Below are 21,620 nucleotides of genomic sequence, written 5' to 3' on the forward strand. Positions count from 1 at the left end.
GCCGGTCTGTCGAGGCTATTAGTCTTAAAATTGCTATTGGGTTTATATCCATGAAAGCTCATGCAGAAATAAAAACCAGTTAGTCTTAAAGTTGTGCCATATTCCCTTCAGAACATGAGCTAGCAGTGTGATGTTGTGGCAGCTAAGAAAGCCAATGCAATTCTAGGCTGCAGCAATAGCAGTAAAATGTCTAGATTAAGGGAAGTAATAGTTCCACTCTATTCTGCTTTGGCTAGGCTTCACCTGGAATAGAGACACCTTGTGTCCAGTTCTGGGGACCACAATTCAAAAAGGAAGTTGAGTATCTGGAGCCTGGTCAGAGGAGGGTAACTAAAATGGTGAAGGATCTGGAAATCACCAAGCCCTATGAAGAGAGATATAGGGAGCTGGGTATGTTTAGCCTGGAGAAGAGAAGGTTAAGGGGTGATACGATAGCCCTGTTTAAGTGTTGGAAGGGATGTCATATTGAGGATGGAGCAAGCTTTTTTTCTGATGTTCCAGAGAATCAGACCCAAAGCAATAAATTCAAACTACTGGAAAAGAGATTCCACCAAAACATTAGGATGAATTTTCTGATGGTAAGAATTGTTTTAGAGTAGAATAGACTATCTCAGGGAACTATGGAATATCCTTTTTTGGAGGTTTTTGAACAGAGGCTGAATGGCCATCTATTAGGAGTGCTTTGATGGTATCTTATTGCATGACAGAATGGCCCTTGGGGTCCCTTCCAACTCTATGATTCTATGTAATAATAAAGCGAAGGAGCCTCATTTCTTGCTATTTGCCAGTGTGCTTATACACTTGGTACGTCAGTGATAATGTTCTGGAGTGATTATGCACCAAAATACAGCTTGGAATAAGGCGGTGCTGTTGGTGAACACCTAAGACTAAGATCCGTATTAGGACAAAAGAGAGTCTAGCTTTGGTACAGTTTTTATGTTCTTGATTGGTATAATCCTTTGGGTGTTGTGAAAGCAATCAGATCTTAACAGATACAATGAAAACATCACTAGCATTGTAATACACACACACACACACACACACACACTTATTTCCTAGTGGTAAAAAGAGCACATTTTTCTTTCCTGCATCGATGAGAGACACGCTTGTTCTTTTTTGTGCTAAACCATCTGCATGAGAACTTCTACTGCCACCTGCTCCTTGGAATAATTATCACCCACCTCCAGCTTGATGCATTGCTTCATCGGAGTAGGTACAATTTGCCACGCACTTCTGTAAACCACAACAGAGCCAAATGAACACAGTTGGGTACACTGACTCAGCATTGGTTAAATCTGGCCAAATCCATTTTTTTGCATTATCTCCAAGGAGCACACATTCAAGACGTACAATCATACCCCATCCATGGCTGATGTGCAGTCAGCCCTCCGTATGCCATGGATTCTTCATCCACAGATACAACCGTCCATAGCTTTAAAATATTCAAAAGAGACATACATTCCAAAAAGCAAGCCTTGGTTTTGCCAATTTTATATAAGGGCCATCTTTGTATATAATGGGATCTGAACAAACAAGGATTTTGGTATCCATGGATGATCCTGCAACCAAAGCCCAAGGGCCCTCTGTATACTGAATTAGTAACTAAGGCTGCATCCTTAGTTTGATTCCTATATTTAAAATGCAGTACCCACAGCCAAGCGACAACACATATTTACTCCAGCTAGCAAACAAACTCCAGTGTTAGGCTGCATCTGCACTGCAGAAATAATCTGGTTTGACACCACTTTAACTGCCATAACTCAGTGCAGTGGAATTCTGGAAACTGTAGTTGATTGTGGCATATTTTCACAGTCATTTGGTTGATGTTAAATTAAATTCTGTCTAAAGATAGTCAAGTGAAAGCATGAGTGGAAAAGTGAAAGGATTATGCATTGTATGACCAAAAGATGGATTGTTTTTAGCATGTCTGGAAAGGTGAAAGGCTTGTGCATTATATGACAGAAAGACAGATTGGTGGAAAGGAGGAAGGATTATGCATTGTATGTCCAAAAGATGGATTGTTTTTAGTATTTGTGGAAAGGTGAAAGGATTATGCATTATATGACCAAAAGACAGATTGTTTTTAGAAGGCCCATGCAATGCATTCTCACATCTCAAGGTTGTTTGTGCCAAGTTGGGTAGTACAGTGTTTCTCAGGCCATCTGATGTGAGGGACTAGAAATTATTTTTTTCCAGGAACGGTGCCATATTTATGCCCAGTGGCTATAATTTCCTTTCTTTCTTTCCTGGAAACTTTTCAGGGACCGCTAGATGGTGGCTCCAGGACGCAAATCATTCCTAGGACCGCCATTTTGTGTAGCCTTGTGTCGTATCCGATTCATATTGGATAACGTGTGTCACTGTGCTTCATTGTATTTTTTAACAAAAGGTTGTGATTGTGTTCTAAAAATTAAAACAGATAGAGTGGGTGTTGTTATCTAGGGTTAAGAGATGGTTCTGGATCCCAATGGAAATGAGCATTTCAATCTCGAGGGCTTGAAGAAGCGACTTAATTATTGACGTCAGCTAGCTTTTGAGAGAGTGCCATTTAAAAGAAATGTCAGTCCCTAAACAGGTCTTGTGGATTGCCTCACAAGAACACATATTGAAGGATTCGAGCAATTTCTAACTGTCCTTTCAAAGATTGTTCAACACTTTCATCCTTCTGGTGCAAATGATGTCCCAGTTCAGCCGAATAAAATTAAAGGCATTCTGCTTAGATGAAAACTAATAATCATCCTCTGATTCCAGAGCCAAGAATTACTCATATGTCATTATCTGAATGCTTTCTTTGGCAGAGGTAGCTTCATCTCATGTAATTCCTAGCTTGAATGTTCTGGTTTACCCATTAACAATCCCGCTTTAGTTCTTTGGCTAGGATTTTTGCTATGTTAAAAAATCAAACCATGGTGTTCTTGCTATTAACAATATTACTATTCCATGCATAGGCGCAAAAAGTGAGATGACATTTTATTTGGAGTGACCACTTTCAGCAATTTTCAGAGAAGCAGCCATGTTAGTCTCTGGCTAACAAAGGAGGAGAAGCTGGAAGGAATGTTGCAGCGCCTTTAAAACTAACTGGTGTTTATTTTTGCATGAGCTTTAGTGGATATAAATCCATGAAGTGGTTTTATATCCATGAAAGCTCATGCAAACATAAAAACCAGTTAGTCTTAAAGGTTGCTAGAGGGTTTATATCCCCAAAAGCTCCTTTAAAATAAAAACCAGTTAGTGTTAAAGGTGCAAATAGTTTTAGATCCGTGAAAGCTCATGCGAAAATAAAAATCGGTTTTAAAGTAATAGTGGGTTTATATCCACAAAAGCTCATGCAGAAGTAAAAACCAGTTAGTCTTTAAGGTGCTATCAGTTAAATACACAAAAGATTGTGCAAACATAAAGATCAGATAGTGTTAAGGGTGCTATCAGTTATATACATGAAAGTTCATGCAAAAATAAACACCAGTTCGTCTTAAAGGTACAAGTGGGTTTGTATTCTTGAAAGTTCATACAAAAATAAAAACATGTTAACCTTAAAAGTGCTACTGGGTTTAAATCCAGAAAAGCTCATGCAAAAATAAAAACCAGTTAGTCTTAAAGGTACAAGTGGGTTCATATTCTTGAAAGGTCTTGCAAAAATAAAATCAGTCTTAAAGGTAATAGTGGGTTTATAGCTACAAAAGCTCATGCAAAAATAAAAAAACAGTTAGTCTTAAAGGTACAAGTGGGTTTATATCCATGAAAGCTCATGCAAGAATAAAAACCAGTCTTAAAAGTATTATATCCACAAAAGGTTATGCAAAAATAAAAATCAGTCTTAAAGGTAATAGTGGGTTTATATCCACAAAAGCTTGTGCAAAAATAAAAACCAGTTAGTCTTAAGGGTGCTATCAGTTAAATACACGAAAGTTCATGCAGAAATAAAAACCAGTTAGTCTTAATGGTGCTACTGGGTTTATATATCCAGAAAAGCTCATGCAAAGTTAAAAACCAGTTAGTCTGAAAGGTGCTCTCAGTGAAAAGCTCTCACAAACATAAAAACCGGCTAGTCTTAAAGGTGCTGCCACATTCTTTTCCCCGCTGCCACCCTTTCAGCAATAAAACTGGTTGCCAAGGTTTGGGTTTCCAGATATTTTTAAACCAATTCTGTCAACTTCTTCCTGTGTACAAGAATGAAAAAACCAAAAAGGATCCCTGCTAATCTCTCCAATGCCGCTGCTGATTCTGAGAGATAGCACCCATGAACTCTGTAACGTTTACACAGGAAATGTGGCAAGCGAAGTGAAAGGCACTCATGCTCAGTAGTGAGACAAATTTTGTTTCAAATCCAACCCAAAGGTTCCTTCCCCTTGCCAGCCACCCACCCACTCTCACCGGGGATCGCAAAGTCACAAATGTGGGAATCTACAGGCCTATAACCCCTCTGGGTCACACAATAAAGAGAACCACTTCTCCTTGCTGGGGATGAAAGAGTTTCAAAGGAGAACGCCAACGCGAGTGCCTCCCAAGACTAAATTCTGGTTATAGTACTGTTCTTTCTAGCAATAAAGCAGTAGAGTGGTAACTTTTCAGAGCATTTTCTTCTTTGTGCTTTTTCCTTCTAAATTGCTACCATGTAGAATGGTGATTCCCAAATTCTGGCCTTCCAGATGTTTTGGACTATGGCTCCCAGAATCACAGATCGTTGGCCAAGATGGCTGAGGCTTCTGGCTGCTCAAGTCCAAATACTTGGAGGACCAGAGTTTAGGAATCACCGATGTAAACGGAGAAGGAGAGCATTCCTTTTTTTGATAAGAGTTATTGCACAGTATGTATACTGATCTGTGGATAAGCCAGCCCAGGTTTATTTGGGTAAATCTTTGGACTCAAATTTCTAGATTTAAATATGAATAGCGGATGAAGGTTTGGGATGTGGTAGGAGAAGCTGGAAACCAGAAAGGTGATGCGATAAACTAGCCAAGAGTGTCCCTATGAACCTGGGATGTTAACCAGTGTTTTAATAAATGTAGTGTGCTAGGAAGCCATTGTCTCTGTACAACCCACTATGGATAGATTGGAGGTTGTGGATATATCCTAGTTCCACCCTTTCTCTTTCTAATCAACCTTTGCAGTAATTTTTTATCCAAGGACCACTGTCCTGAGGTTAGCGATGGAGTCTATAAACTACCTCCCATTGTCTGATACAAATCCGTGAAGCGTGCCTGTGGAAGTTGCATGCTGACGCTTCTCTTCTTTGGTCTCCTTTCAGGCAAAAACTGGGATTTGACGGCTGCTCTGAGCGATTATGAGCAGCTTAGGCAGGTCCATACGGCCAACCTTCCCCAAGTGTTCAATGAAGGAAAGTATCCCAAACCACAGCAAGAAAGAGAGCCTTCCCAACAGGTGAACAAGGGTGAGCGTCCATCTCTCCAAAGGCAGGATGACATTGCGCAAGGTAAGGCACTTCAGGTTTGGAGCTCTGATAGGTGCAGAGGTAGGCTTCTATTATAGCAGTGTGGTGTCGTGGTTTGAGCATTGGACTGTGATTCTGTAGGTCAGGGTTCGAATCCCTGCTCAGTCATGGAAACCTACTGGATAACCCTGGGCATACACCTCCAGTGCAAAAACCCAAGAGACAGATTTGTTTTGATTTGTTTGAGTAATGCAGCAGTTTCACCCTCAAACCCATGTGCTGAAACAGAGTCCTTACACCAGATTGGAAGATGAGTATAAAGTCTCCCCTCCTCACTCATGGATCTCAGATCCGCACCCTTGAATATCTGCAGAGGAGTGACCTCCGCTACTTCCTATGGCACACGCACCTGGCACACACACCTGGCCACGCACACTGGGGCATGCCCCATCAAGCCTATGACACTTGAATATGTGCAAGCCTCCACTTTCATGGGGGGGGGGGGGGTCAGAACGAATCCCCCACAAAAACAGAGGGCCAGCTATATTTACTTATCAGGTTGTAACGGCAGAGCGACATGTATTAAGAGCATACACAATGCTGATATAATCAGTTTTTCTCCAAGCAAATTTAGTATACTCACAAGGTTCACCTTAGGGTCACTATGGCTGCATCCACACTGCAGAAACAATCCAGTCTAACACCACTTTAACTGCCATGGCTCAATGCTATGGGATTGTGAGAGCTGTAGTTCTGTGAGACACTGAGCCTTCTCTTTCAGAGAGCTTTGGTGCCACAACAAGCTACACTTCCCTAAATTCCATAGCATTGAGACATGGCATTTAAAGAGGTGTCAAACTGGATTAACTTCTGCAGTATAGACATCAGTAATGACTTGAAGTCACACAACAGCAGCAGCAACAAGAGACTCCTCCGCTGGCTGGTATGCTCTAAGCACACTTCCCTGCCTGTTTTGCATTTATTCATGCTTCTGAATCAGAAGGACTTGCAAATCATAGGCCCAGGGGTATTCCAGTGTCTCTAGACAACATAGCATAAAATCAGATGGTGCTAGACTGTTTTTATGCCATAGGCTTTCATATGGCCTTTTAGAAAGAAACAGGCTCCGAGAATGAAGCATTTGGCTGCCTACAAGGCAGGGTGCGTTTCTGTTTTGTTTTTTGCAATCCTTATTTCTGTAGACGTCAAACTTGGCCAGAAAAGGAAAGGAAAAAAATAAATGCCAGAACCTGTCTTTAGATCTGAGCTTCATGATTTCTTCTGTCTCAACTATTTGGAGATTAAAGCCAACCTTGGTCTTTTTGATGTTTTGTCATGCTGCCAGGGGGTGGTTCTCTGATGAATTTTTATTTGATCAGTTGAGGAAGTTGGGAATAATTATTACAGATTTCATGATCTGCTGGTCCCCATTTCTGCAGGGATGTTGTAGGAGCTCTCTGAAGCCATTTCTCCAAAGAACTCCTCTTTTACTGCGTTACATAAAAATAGAAACCTAGCAACATTCCAGGGGACAGGTGTATAGGGACATTTCCCTAGGATTTCAAGTGCTGCACTTGAGAGGGAGATGTATCTAGAGGTGGCAAACTAATTCTTCTTGTATTGGAAGCAGGAATGTGGAAGCGATGAGCAAAGAGATAACTATCTCCATCTCAGAAAAGTAGGTTGAACATGGCACTGTAAGCATTCCTCCTAAGCATGCTTACAAGGCGGTAAACCCACATTGAGTTCAGTGAGATGGTTTGAATGCTGGACTACGACTCTGGAGACCAGGGTTTGATTCCCAGCTTGGCCATAAAACCCACTGAGTGACCTTGGGAAAGTCACATCCTCTCAGCCTCAGGGAAAGGCAATGGCACACCTCCAAGAAAACCAGCCTCAGGGAAAGGCAATGGCACACCTCCATGAAAAGGTCATCTTAGGGACGCCATAGGTCAGAAGAGACTTGAAGGCACATGGCAAAAACTTTAATTTCTCTACATTGGCCTCATTCCTACTATCTTTTAAACCGGATCACAAACCGGTTTGAACCAATTTAAATGACCCTGGTTCACACTTGAACTGAATTCGGAGAGGGGGGCCATGCACTAGACCCATTTAACCCGCTTTTTGACGCTGATTTTTGGATAAATCGATTCCGCACAAGTGTGAACCAGATGAGGATCAGAATTGATTTAAATTTGTCATTCTGGACCAGCTGGAGCGGGTCCGTTTTGAACTGATTCATTCGTGAACGTGAACCACAAGTGGATTATTTTTACAAGGAAAAAATGCAATTGGGGCAATTGTAGTGTGAACCACGCACCTCTGTCGAATCGATCCATCAATTTGGATGGCAAACCGATTTATTTGTAAGTGGGAATGAGGCCATTGATAGTTATAATAGCTCTCTTTATCTGTGACTCTGGAGACCAGGATTCGATTCTAAGCTTGGTGGTGAAATGCCCTGGGTGACTTTGGGAAAGTCACACTCTCTCACCCCCAGGAAAAGGCAATGGCAACCCTCCTCTGAACAAACCTTCCCAAGAAAACTCCATGATAGTTTGATCTTAGGGTCACCATAAGTCAGAAATGACTTGAAGGCACACAATGACAACAAACAACCACTGAGTGTTGGACTACGACTCTGGGTGGGTTACACACTCTCAGCCCCAGAAACCCTATGGGTCACCATAAGTTGGAAGCGACTTGAAGGCATGCAACCCCAACAGCAAGAAAAGATGTTTTAAGACTGCGTTGTGGAGTTGACTTTGTCCGTCTTTTCTTTTGCTACTCTGTAGAAAAGAGGCTCTCTAGAGGGATTTCTCATGCCAGCTCCGCAATAGTCTCCCTGGCGCGTTCCCATGTGGCCAGCGAATGCAACAATGAACACTTCCCTTTGGAGATGCCCATCTACACATTCCAGCTCCCTGACCTTAGTGTTTACAGTGAAGATTTTAGGAGCTTCATTGAAAGGGATTTGATTGAGCAAGCAACCATGATTGCGCTGGAACAAGCCGGTGAGTAAGTACTGAAGATGCAAGGCTTTGGCTGGTTTTTACAATATTGTTGAATTGGGTGGTATTCTACTCTTGCATCAGGGTGCTTGCATCACAAACAAAGATGGTTTGAATACTCTGTTATAGATCTGGTCTTTTTTTGTCTGTAAAAGATATGCAAAAGTGCAAAAAAAAAAAAAAACCCACACAACTATAATGATCAAAGCAGGAGATCATTATAGCTGGCCTTTCGCCGCTGAGTACAAATATTTTTATGTCAACAGGCTTTCTGTACATAATGCACAGCAAGGTGGTTTTTATGGAGCAGGCGTTTTTAGTCTGTTTTTAACTCAACTATATTTTACGTGATTTTTAATTATATTTTATTGTACATATTTTATGTGATTTTTATTGTTTGGATTTTATAATAATTTTAAAGGTTTTATCTGTCACCCTATTTTCTTACAACTATATTCTTGAAAATATAACCTATATTGATTTATTTTTTTAACGCGACTATCTTCCCATACAATATCGGAAAGCGGTTCCCATATATCTCCCCCCTTTGTAATTGTCTTGCCTTTTAAATGCACAGTCAGTCTGTCCATTTCCATTATATCCAGTGCATTCAAAAGGCAGTCGTCTATTGAGGGCATCGCTGAATCTCTCCATTGTGCAGCAAATACCATTCTTGCCACAGTAATCATATATAAAAGTATTTTCCGATATTTTCTGTTGACTTTGTCTTCCATAATATTTAAGCAGTTGTATGTTTTTGTTCAGGTCGTCTTAACTGGTGGTCTACAGTATGTACTAGTTGTAAGCGGCTACTACCATTGGCAACAACGGGTGATGGAAACTGTTTGTTACACGCTGCTTCTCTAGGTAGGCCTCCTGAGATAATACTAGCACAACTGTCTGTTTTAATCTGTATATTTATAATCCACTGTTTCTTCTTATAAGGTCATGCACTATATGATATTGATGGCCTCAAGGACTGTACTCTAGTAAATGGAAATGCTCAGCAATACCATCTAAAGAAGAATGGATATTAAAAATTCTAAGATTGGCAAGAAATGGAAAAAACACTATCCATCATAATTCGGGGGGGAAAATCCATCAGACAAAGTTTTGAAAGACTGGGATCCATTTATTCAGTTTCTTGAAATAGAAGGAGGGAAAACAATACTAGTAGCTTTTTCAGGTTTGAAGTATGAAATTGCTGTTCACCCTTGTAACTATATAGGAAGGAGTGAATGTCATGAATGCTAAGGAAGAAGTAAATAACAACAACAACAACAACATATGAAAGATACATATCCATGTCCTAGGTATGGGGGTGTAGGAAGTCATGCAAATATTTATAGCAGAGGAATAATGGGAGATGAAGTCAAAAAAAAAATCTGGAGGACCAGAGGTTGAGAACCACTGCAAATGGTTTACAATTTGTAAGCCAATTGCACTCAACAAGCTGGGTCCTCATTTTACCAACCTATAAAAGGATGCAAGGCTGAGTGGACCTTGGAGCCCTCTGGGATCAAACTCACAACCTTGTAGCTGCAGGACTGGCATTCAACCACTGAGCCAGATGTCATCCAAACTGTTCGCATCAGAACTCGGGTTGGACGCTTCATCATCTGGAGTCCCCACCAAGAGGACAGAGGAAATATGTTTTATTTGGCTCATGCAGACAGGGCTTATAACCTTATGTTTGGTTATTCCCCCCCCGGAATCAAATATTGTCAATTCTGGTGATTTAATGAAGAGCACCGATTCCAAAGGATGCTCATCCCTCCGTTGTGGGAGACTAGAAGCCCTTAGGTCCTTGGCTCATTATATCTGAAAGCCTCTGAAGAGCTCCTAGTGATCATTAGCGGTTCAAGGCCTGCCAGCCAGACTCTGGATTTCTAAGGCTCAAATCAGAGCGTTTGGTTTCCTCCTAGCAAAGCTGGAGTCAAATGTATTTTGCACCAGACGACTCAACTCTCTGGTTACTTTTTAAGAGGGCCTCTTAAGCTTCCTTTGAATCCAGCGTTGCTCCTCATTAACCTATTTAATCTTGGCCATGTTTATCCCACAAGTTTTATCAGAGTGAAAGGAAGTTTAGCAGCAATTAGGGAAACCAGGCTAATGATTTATATTGTGCAGCTGTTTTTTTCAATTCTTCATCATGCATTTTGGTGGCTTTCCTCCTTTGTTTGGTATTTGATCTGCAATGTTTGCTGTGTTTTCGTCTGCATTTTTCGTAGGAATGTGGGGCTTTCACGACAGGGACCTTGTATTACGGAAAGCGCTCTACACCATGATGAGAAGTGGCGCCGAAAGGGAAGCACTGAAGAGACGGTGGAGGTGGCAACAGACGCAGCAGAATAAGGAGGTTTGTATGGCACAAAGAGAGGAGTCATTTGCTCAAGGCTTGATTTAGAATTTCTTCACAATGATGTTGTGGTGGAATTGGCATAAGTGCCAAAGGACTCTTACCTGGCACACTTGAAAGTGCATATGTGTGTATTGTGTGCTTTCAAGTAATTTCTGACTTACAACGACCTCAAGGCAAACCTATCATGGGGTTTTCGTGGCATGATTTGTTCAGAGGAGGTTTGCCATTGCCTTCCCCTGAGGCTGAGAAAGTGTGACTTGGCCAGGGTCGCTCAGTGGGTTTCATGGCCAAGATGGGAATCAAACTCTGGTCTCTGGAGTTGTAGTCCAATGTTCAAACCACTATGCCATACTGAAAGAGTAGAGGATGAAAAATGCCTCAAAACCTGCAGTGTACTTTCCCCACAGTCCTGCATAGTCTGATCCAACCCCATATGTCTGGGAGATTAAATGTCACTTCCAGAGCAGGCCAAATCTTGCTATTTTTCATCTAATATTTTCTTTATCTAAGTATTGATTTCCCATTGTGGTGTTCAGTGGGCCCTTAGCTGCTGGAGTTTAGTTCCAGGACCCCCAGGGGATAACAAAATCTATGGATGATCAAGTCTCATTAAATACAATACGTACCAAAATGGTGTCCCTTGTATAAAATGGCAAAATCAGGGTTTGCTATTTGGAATTTATACTTTTTTGAATATTTTCAAACTGTGGATGCTTGAATCCATGGATAAAGAATCCATGGATAAGGAGGACCGACTGTACTAGTTTGAGTCCTGTACTATGACTAAGGGCCAAAACACACTGCGGAAGTAATCCAATTTCAGACCGCTTTAACTGCCCTGGCTCAGTGCTAGGGAATCCTGGGAATTGTCATTTATTTGTGGCACTAGAGCTGTCTGACAGAGAAGGCTCAATGTCTCCCAAAACTACAGTTCCCAGAATTTCCTAGCATTGAACCAGGGCAGTTAAAGCGGTCTCAAACTGGGTTACCTCTACAGTATATTTTGGACCTAAGATGCAAATCCTGGACTATGAGTGAGATATAATCAAAGCGAAACTCTTCTGTATGGTATGAGTTGTATTGGTTGTTGTTGTTGTTGCCTTCAAATCGTTTCCAACTTACACTGAGCCTAAGATAAACCTATCATGGGTTTTTCTGGGGCTGAGAGTGTGGGACTCATCCATGGTCATGGGTTTCCATGGTTGAGCAGCAATTTGAACCCCAATCTTTAGAGTCGTAGTGCAACGCTCAGACCACTAGATCTCATGTGTTTGCCTCCTTGTTTCTCAAAATGGATTTTATTTGTCTCCTAGTCGGGGTTAGTTTATACAGAAGAAGAATGGGAGCGAGAATGGAACGAACTGCTAAAGTTGGCTTCAAGCGAACCGCGCACCCATTTCAGCAAAAACGGAGGCACGGGTGGCGGGTAAGTGGAGTGCCTTGCCCTGTTTCCCTTTAGCTGCCTACTTATAGTTTATTAGATCAATCCTGCATATAGAAATTTGTCTGGAATAAAAAGAGTGTATTTTTGTTGGTGGTGAATGGTAAGCCTGGTCTAGTATACTGAAAAGATCTCAGTGCTTCCATAAAAATGTGACTAATGGTTTTTAAATTATGGGTAACTTGGAAAAGGTTGAAAAAGAACAGAGGAACATTTTGCCCTTCATATTAATATTAATTTTGGGCCATCACTGTAGGTGTATTTACAATGGGTCCTTGGTATCCGCTGGTGTTTGGTTTCAAGACACCATGGATACCAAAATCCGTGAATGCTCAAACCCCATTTAATACAATGACATGGTGAAATGGTGTTCCTTATACAAAATGGCAAAATCAAGGCTTGCTTTTTGGAATGTATAACTTTTTGGAATACAGTGGACCTTTGTTATACACTGGGGTTTAGTTCCAGAATCCCCCATGGATAACAAAATACATGGATGCTCAAGTCCCATTAAATATAATGACATAGCAAAATGGGGTCCCTTATAAAAAGTGGAAAATCAAGGGTTGATATTTGAAATGCATACTTTTTTTGAACATTTTCAAACCATAGATGCTTGAATCCGTGTATAAAAAATCAGTGTATAAGAAGGGCTGACTATGTTTTCAAGCCATGGGTGGCTGAATCTGTGCATAAAGAATCCATGATATGTCAAGGCAGTTGTATTTATCTATGTATCTAATTCATTTTTTAAATCAAGATTTCTAACCTGCTCCATCTCTCCATTGCACATCCATTGAAAAGCAACCATTAATAAAAGCAACCTCTTTACTACATATGGATGCCCATTAAAAACCAGTAAGGCCTTGTGCCGGTTTTGTTTTTGTTTCTGCTATTGTCTCCAAATGCTGTTTGTGGGGTGTTTTCCTTGTCAAAGGATGCCTCAATCTACAACTGCTTCTGTATTCAGGTCTTGTTCAGCCGTTGTCTCAACCTCATTCTGTCCTGAGACAGTACATACTGCACAAAACTCATGCTTATTTTTGGTTTTTGCACTGCTTGGTATATTCCAATTAGAGTTAGGTATTTGCCAAAATATTTCAGACTTTAAAGGGAGGCCCTTTTGACAGCTTTGCTTCTCCGAAAATGAGGGCGAATGCACGCAGACAAGCAGACGTGAGACTAATACATATTTGAAATATATAACGCCACGGCTGTCAGAGTGCAACTCAGTCCTCCTTAATAGGGATTGCCATGCACCAGAAAGAGGAGAGGTACCTCTCCTCCACCAAGTCTCTTAGGTTTAGTTAAGAGGACATATAATCTGTAGGAAGCATCTCTTGGACAAGTGTTGGATGAAGGTAGCGGTGGTGGCGAAAATCCAAAATAAATTCCCAAATGGAAGTATGAGGAACCACATTATCTCTGGGATGCTATATGAAGGGTGAAAGGGATGAGAGGAGGTTGTATTCTGCTGTGACTAGTTTGCTTAGCTATACTATTTAGATGAGGTACAGAAATGCTTTAAAAACCCACATTATTCCTCAACTACTTTTATTCCAGGCAGGAATTACCCTTCTACCTTCTTCTTGTTGCTGCATGCCTTCAAGTCGTTTTCGACTTATGGAGACCCCAAGGCAAACCTATCATGGGGTTTTCTTGGCAGGTTTTGTTCAGAGGAGGTTTGCCATTGAAAATCTGTTTTCACGAGGGGGTCTGGAACAGATCCCCCACGTAAAAGGAGGGGCTGCTGTACATCAAAATCCAAACCTTTCTGAGCAACAACAAAAGTGGCATAGGAAGTAGCTGTACTGTATTTACAAGAATGGGGAGAGACACGGCTGGAGAGAAACGCAAGGATCTGTGAAATCGAGGGAATCCACACCTTCCGTAGTCTCACTAGTATTATGGTTCATTGCAGGTATTCCAAAATCCAAAATAGATAAATCCATTCTCTTCAGGAAACAGTCATATTTGTCTTTGAAATACATGTACATGGAGAAATGTCCAGTTTTGCTCATTGGTGCCTTCCTCCACCAATGCACTCTGCATTTGTTTTGTTCTCTGTTGTACATTGCCAAGCTCAACATTTATCTATCCTGTGTTTGCATCTTCTGGAAACTATTATACACACACACACACACACACATTTGCTTTTAGGGATAAAATGAGGGTGTTTCTCCCCTCTTCTGGATTTTTGAGTTGAGGTGTAAAGGTGTTGCATACTTTTGCATATATGCCTTGTGTGTGAGACGTCATCATAAATTAATCATGGGTAGGAAGTAAATGAAAGGAGAGGGGCAAAAAGCTTCAGTAAAGTGTATGCATTTATTCTTGGTTTTCCAGAGTTGAAAATTCTGAAGATCCTGTGTATGAGAGCCTAGAGGAATTCCATGTTTTTGTTCTAGCGCATATATTAAGGCGGCCAATTGTTGTGGTAGCAGATACAATGTTACGGGACTCCGGAGGTGAAGGTAAGTGCTTTTGTTTTGGCATGTGTTACTAATTATGCCATCTCAAATAATACATTTGCTCATAATAGCAAACATAGAATCATAGAATCGTAGAGTTGGAAGAGACCGCAAGGGCCATCCAGTCCAACCCCCTGCCATGCAGGAAATCTCAGTCAAAGCATCCCCATTGACAGATGGCTATCCAGCTTCTGTTTAATGCACACCATTAATGTCTCTTCTATAGAGATTTCATTGCAAGCTGTATAGTTTTGGTCCTGGTGACTCATATCTCCAGTTCTTAAAAGAAAGAAGCATTCCCTTTTCCTTGCAAAGAAGCCTTCCAGTGGTTGTAGTGGCAAGCATGCCTCAACACTTCTCCCTTCCGCCTTGTCCAGAACTTCAGACAAAGTAGAATGAGCAAATTCCAGTAAATGGAAGTTGTATATGGCTCAAGTGTCTCTTATCTGGAATTACAGAATCCAAAATACCTCTAAAGTTGAGTATCTCTTATCTGGAATTCCAAAATTCAATAACCTATACAGGTTGAGTGTCCAGAATCCCAAAATTCCAAATACCTATACAGGTTGGGTCTCCCTTATCTGGAATGCCAAAATCCAAAATACTATACAGGTTGGGTATCTATTATCTGGAATTCTGAAATCCAAAATACTTTACAGGTTGAGTCTCCTTTAATTGGAATTCCAAAATACTACATAGGAATTTCAAAATCCATACTATACAGGTTGAGTCTCCATTATCCGGATTTCCAAAGTACTTGTATGGGTTGATTCTCCCATATCCAGAATTCTGAAATCCAAAATACCTATATAGATTGAGTCTCCTTTATTTGGAATTCCAAAATACTATACAGGTTGAGTCTCTCTTATCTAGAATGCTGAAATCCCAAATATCTGTACAGAATGAGTCTCCCTTATTCAAAAATCCAGAATACTTTTCCAAGTTGAGTCTTCCTTATCTGGAATTCTGTACAGGTTAAGTATCCATTACTCAGAAATCCAAAATCCAGAATACCTGTAAATTGCTTATCTTGGAGATGGAAGCCAAGTCTAAACACAAAATCCATTTATGTTTCATTATACACCTTATACACAGAGCCTGAAGGTAATTTCATGCAATCTTTCTAATAATTTTGTGCATGGAGCAAAGTTTGTATATCTTGAACTATGAGAAAGCAAAGGCATTGCTATCTAAGTTTTGGGTTTTGGAGTATTTCTGAATTCCGGATCAGAGAGACTCGACCTGTAACCAGTTTTCTAGTCTGTTTATCCCTGGTTTTATACTGTATTTCTAAAAACTTGGTTTCTCTTTACAGCATTTGCTCCGATTCCATTTGGTGGGATTTACTTGCCTCTGGAAGTCATGCCGAACCGATGCCATTGTTCACCACTTGTCCTTGCCTACGATCAAGCGCATTTCTCGGCTCTTGTGTCTATGGAGCAAAAAGATCAACAGAGGGAGCAAGGTATGGCAGATATAAAAGGAAATGGTATGGTAGTGGAAGGGAACGCAGAGTTGGTGGACGTTTTGATATTCTTTGTACTTACTTTGGCTGTATGCTGATCTGGAGAGAACATAGTTGGCGTCTGACCTCTAATGTTCATACCGGAAACATGGGTTCATGGGATTCTCTGAAGCTTGTATTTGAGCGAGTTGTAGGATGATATTTTGAAGCATTGCCAGACTAACCTGTGCTTGTTGGCAGTCTGGATTTCCAATATGAAGTCAAAGGCTTTCACGGCCAGCATCCATAGCATTTTGTGGTTTTTTCAGGCTATGTGGCCATGTTCTAGAAGAGTTTGTTCCTGACATTTCGCCAGCATCTGTGGCTGGCATCTTCAGAGATGGCTGGAAAACGTCAGGAACAAACTCTTCTAGAACGTGGCCACATAACTCAAAAAACCCACAGAAAACTAAGTCTGGATTTCATTGTCACGTTGGTAATTTGTGATGACTGGATGGAGGGGTCATATCCGGACCTTGGATTCTCCATAGCTTTTTATAAAATCATAGAATCATAGAGTAGGAAGAGACCACAAGGGCCATCAAGACACTATCCATGCACCTCCAACACACAGCTATATAGCCTCTGTTTAAAAATAGCCTCCAAAGGAGGAGACTCCTCTGAAGGAACATCTTCAACAGCTCTTACTGTCAGGAAGTTCTTCCTGATGTTTAAGTGCAATCTCTTTTCCTATATTTTGCATCCATTGCTCCGTATACATTGAGCCATCGGAAAGCGAAGGTGTCATTGTGTTGGCCACCCATGAAAACAGTTTGGGTTTGGGAGTATTTTGGATTTTAGTATTCCAGATCAGGGAGACTGGGGTGCCTTTTTGTCCTCACTTTCCAAAAGTAAGGAGAAGGTATACACTGGGGGAGGGGGAAACAGTAATGCTAGGAAAGATGGAAGGAAGTAGAAAGAGAGGAAGACTACATACTAGATGGATAGATTCTATAAGGAAGGTTGTGGGTATGAATTTGCAGGACCTAAGAAGAGCACTGAAGGACAGGGAGTCTTGGGGATGTTTCATCCATAGGGTCACCAGGATTCAGAACTGATTCAAAGGCAGTTAACAACAACAGCAACAACAAAACAGCCTTGCCAGTATAACTTGTGCTTGTTGACAGTCTGGATTTCATTGTCACATTGGTAATTTGTTATGGCTGGATGGAGAAGTGGTATGCCGAGCTTGGATTCTCCATAACTTTGCCCTAGGTTGCCTTTGTGTCCCCTTCTTTCAAAAATAAGGTGAACATACAGCTTGCCCTTGCTTTACACAGGGGATCCGTTGCGGACTCCCCTGCGTAAAGCAAATTCTGTGCATGCTCAAGCCCCATCTAAATGAATGGGGCTCATGCACACGGTGGCACGGCGGTGTGGCAGCATGCATGCACCACAGGCACGCACCCCATTACTCCCTATGGGACGCACCACCCCTTCTTTCCGGTGCAGCTTTCAGCATATGCTGAAAGCCGCGTAAAGCGTGCCCGCATATGATGCGGGCGCACTGTATACCTTGGAAGTCCATCCGCACTTACCTTCATTGTACATTGTTTGTGAAATGGTGTGCGTGGATTCCCACCCACCCACTAAACCGATGAATTCTGAAGGTTTGCAGCAAGTAGAACCCTACATTTAATTAGAGTTTCCCAGTGACGCAACGCCAAAGAAAGAGGAGAAGAAAGAAGCGTTAATAAAATGTTGGAAGGGTCTCTTTAATGGGGGCAGCCCAGTGTTGTGAAAACAGAAGGTTTCTAATTAAATGCCAGTCAACTGGAAGGCCCAGTGAACCAGCACCATGCAAGCTGGCACAGCGGCCGGCCATGACGTAGTCTTTTAAGTCTTTTATCTAACGTTTGCATTCATTCGTTTGTGCTTTCGTTAATTAATAAATAAATCAGCCAGCTCTGAAGTGGCATGAAATGGGATTCATTGTTGCATTCTGGAGAAAGCAATTTAAGGGGCAAAAGCACAGAAATGGGGGGAAACATTCATCACTCTCTCTAATAGCGGTGTCCGCTTTTGGGTACAGACCGAACTGTGGCCAAAATGGGTCATTAAGGAGCAAGATGAAAATATCACAAGGCTTAAAGCAGGAGTGGGCAACTGTGGAAGACTAGGAGTCCACAATAGACACTTCTCTGCCAAAGAGTGTTGGTGCCTCATCAAACTACAAATCACAGGATGCTGTGGGATGGAGCCATGCCCCTTAAAGTGGTGTCAAAATCCATTATTTCTATGGTGTAGATGCACTGTAACGAAATATGACTTGGAGTTTCATTAACAGTAAGACATTCTCTGAACTAATCAGTCCCCACAATTTTGCATCATTGCTGACCGAGAGATCTTTCCTGTGGTTTTACACATAGAAATATGATGAACACAGGAACCTCAAAAAGCAATGTCCAAACTGAAACAAGATGTTGTTGTTTATAATTCCATGCTGGTGTCCACCCCCCTCCCCTCCAAAAAATGCTGAATTCCCACATTAAGTCTAGTGTACCTTCCTTTCCTTTCCTCCTTTGAAGATGTTTCTCCCATGCAAAGCAAACAGAAGCCTCTTGATGGCTCAACCTTGCTGCATAAAGTAAGCAAACGCCATACTGAAATCCTTTTAATCATGGGGTTTCAGCCGATTGATTCCAAGGAGCCTTTATTCATGAATTTGTCAGTTCAAAGGCACAAGTAACTCTTTCTGTCAAAGGGATGGTTTCCCATAAACGGGTAAGTGTAGCGGCAATCCTGCCAGCTTGGCTGAAAGCATCCTTTGATTTCATCAGTACAAGGCAACACTATGAACGGAAGAGACATTGCGATTGTGAGCTGCTGCTCGGTAGACATATTCAAATCCATCTGGAAAGATCAGCTATATTTCCGGGCTGTTTGTGGGAGTCCACAAAGAAAGAGCAAGGGAGGGTTATTATACTTTTTAAAGTAGACTTCGGACCCATTACAACCCTAAGAATGTGGGTCTTTGTCGTAGCGAAGCTGCCCAGTAACTGGAAAGACGCATCGCACAATTGGCAAAAGAGCCTCACACCTCTCCATGTTGGAGTGTGACTCTCCAGTAAAAAATGCAAAACTATAAGCTTCTGTCAAATGCTACAGATTAAGCTGTCAAAATTATATATATATATATATATATATATATATATATATATATTTTACAGTTGCTGTTTTCTGGACAACGCACTTCCAGAACTTATCTTCTACTGAATATAATGTAGTTCTGTAGCAATGCTCAGGGTGGCTTTGAAGCTTCTCCGACTTTTGGCTAATACTCAAAGATGAGGATTTCCTTTGCCAGCTGCATCTCACCGATTAGTTTAATTACCTCCCCTGAATATGTATTAGATCAATGGGATTCTGCTATTGCGCTCCCACTTTTTCCTCCTCCTTGGTTTCCAAACACCATCTCATTTTGTGAAGCTACTTGCCACCTTTTTGGAATGTGTTCTGCTCCAATACATTTTAGCATCACCTGTACAGCAGCCTCATAAGATAGGCTAGGCTGAAGGACTGTCTTTCTGCCTTAGGTGATCCACTGTTTTTCATGGCCAAGTAGGAACTTCAACCTGGATCTTCCATTGGGGCATCATTAGGGGTGTGTGGGGAGCGTGGACCACGTTGGGTGATATCTCAAAGGAGGCTTATCAACCTGTGCATTGGAAGGAAAGGGTGCCTTCCAGGTCTGGAGGCTGGATGGGAAAGTAAGTCTCTTCCCTTTTCCACCTGGCCAGCAGCTCCACCAAACCTGGAAAAGGCTATATATTTTTCTGGGTTTTTCGGGCTACGTGGCCATGTTCTAGAAGAGTTTATTCCCAACGTTTTGCTTGCATCTGTGGCTGGCATCTCTGAAGATGTTGGCGAAACACCAGGAATAAACTCTTCTAGAACTTGGCCACATAGCCTGAAAACCCCACAAAAATCTATGGAAGCTGGCCATGAAAGCCTTTGACTTCACACGGGAAAAGGCTGTTGCAGGGGCAGGGGTTGTTGTGTGCCTTCATTTCTAACTTATGGCAACTCTAAGGTGAACCTGGGATGCAGTGGCTCAAGTGGTAAGATGCTGGCTCTGTTGATTGCAAGGTTGGCAGTTAGAGGCATGGATGCTGCATGATGGGGTGAGCTCCCCTCACCAGTCCCGGCTTCTGCCAGCCTAGCAGTTCAAAAGCATGCAAATGCAAGTAGATAAATAGGTACCACATCAGTGGGAAGGTAACAGCGTTCGGTGCCATCATGCTGGCCACATGACCATTGGATTGTCTTCGGACAATGCTGGCACTTTGACTTAGTAACAGAGTTGAGCACCGGCCTCTACAGTCGGTTATGACTAGACATTCAAGTCAAGGGACTACCTTTACCTTACCTTTAAGGTGAACCTATCTATCATAGGGTTTTCTTGGTAAGATTTGTTCAGAGGAGGTTTGCCATTGTCTTCCCTTGAGGCTAAGTGCATGTAACTCCTTGCTCGGCTATGAAACCCACTGGGTAACCTTAGGCAAGTGACACCCTCTCAGCCTCAGGAATAGCACACCTCCTCTGAACAAAACCTGCCAAGTATCCCCCATGATAGGGTCACCATAAGTCGGAAATGCCTTGAAGACACACAATACATCTACAGTGATGAAGAGCCAATTGACATGTTTTTGGATGCAGGTTCCTATGTGCAATGACACCCTAAAACAAATGTGTTGTTTCTGTGTGCCTTCATTTTTTAAAAAAATCTATATTAGTATTAAAAATGATCAAATATACCAGGTAGACTACTGTTTTCCATGTCTATATCTGACACTCTAACCACTATAGCAAATTGGCTCATAGTTAATATTATTAGCAGAAGCAGCACAAGTGAAATATTCTCATTGTGGAAAATTTTGCACACACCGCCATAGGGTCACCAGAAATCAGAAACGACTAGAAGGCACACAACAACAACAACAGCTATCAAGGAAAAGATGAAGGTGAAAGCAGTGGGTGGGGAGGGGACAAACCAAGTAGGCCCAGAACAGGAAAGGAAAGTGTTAAGTGGCTCCTCTTCCATCTCCCCTTTCACTCTAGTTTGCATTTTCAAAACACAGCGTAAAAATTTCCCAGGATGCATGAGCCTCAGTTTATTTGGAACATAATTATTATTCTTATATTTCTTAAATTGGACGCCATGGGCAGGTTTACTCTTATCTGTTTTATTGTTTGTATGTACAGTGCTGTGCAAATCTACAGTGCTATATAAATAAAGCATCATAATAATAACAGAGGAGAAGATTGAAGGTGCTTCTTGAATATTTATATATTGCATTTAAGCTTAAAACGGTGTTGTTGAGCTTTATTTCTGTCAAGCCTGTGTAACGCCATAAATAAATAAATAAATAAATAAATAAATAAATATTTATTTCTAGCCTGCCTTTCCAATGATCAAGGCGGATTACATACACATGC

The 21,620-nt window shown here is 41.5% G+C and overlaps 1 protein-coding gene across 2 annotated transcripts in view; it reads left to right on the top strand.

Annotated features, from left to right (window-relative positions):
- LOC149307135 (OTU domain-containing protein 7A-like) overlaps positions 1-21,620 on the top strand; it is a 72,690-nt gene that overhangs the window by 38,669 nt on the left and 12,401 nt on the right. For both annotated transcript variants that reach the window (XM_089538356.1, XM_089538355.1), the window contains exons 4-10: positions 5,246-5,431; positions 8,188-8,406; positions 9,169-9,270; positions 10,635-10,762; positions 12,079-12,191; positions 14,553-14,680; positions 15,993-16,142. In XM_089538356.1, coding sequence (XP_089394482.1) covers positions 5,246-5,431; positions 8,188-8,406; positions 9,169-9,270; positions 10,635-10,762; positions 12,079-12,191; positions 14,553-14,680; positions 15,993-16,142 — 1,026 coding nt within the window. The remainder of the gene's footprint in view (positions 1-5,245; positions 5,432-8,187; positions 8,407-9,168; positions 9,271-10,634; positions 10,763-12,078; positions 12,192-14,552; positions 14,681-15,992; positions 16,143-21,620) is intronic.

Source organism: Sceloporus occidentalis, unplaced genomic scaffold (genome assembly GCF_023333645.1).
Source record: "Sceloporus occidentalis isolate IW3139 unplaced genomic scaffold, rSceOcc1.0.p SCAF_9, whole genome shotgun sequence".
Taxonomy (NCBI): domain Eukaryota; kingdom Metazoa; phylum Chordata; class Lepidosauria; order Squamata; family Phrynosomatidae; genus Sceloporus; species Sceloporus occidentalis.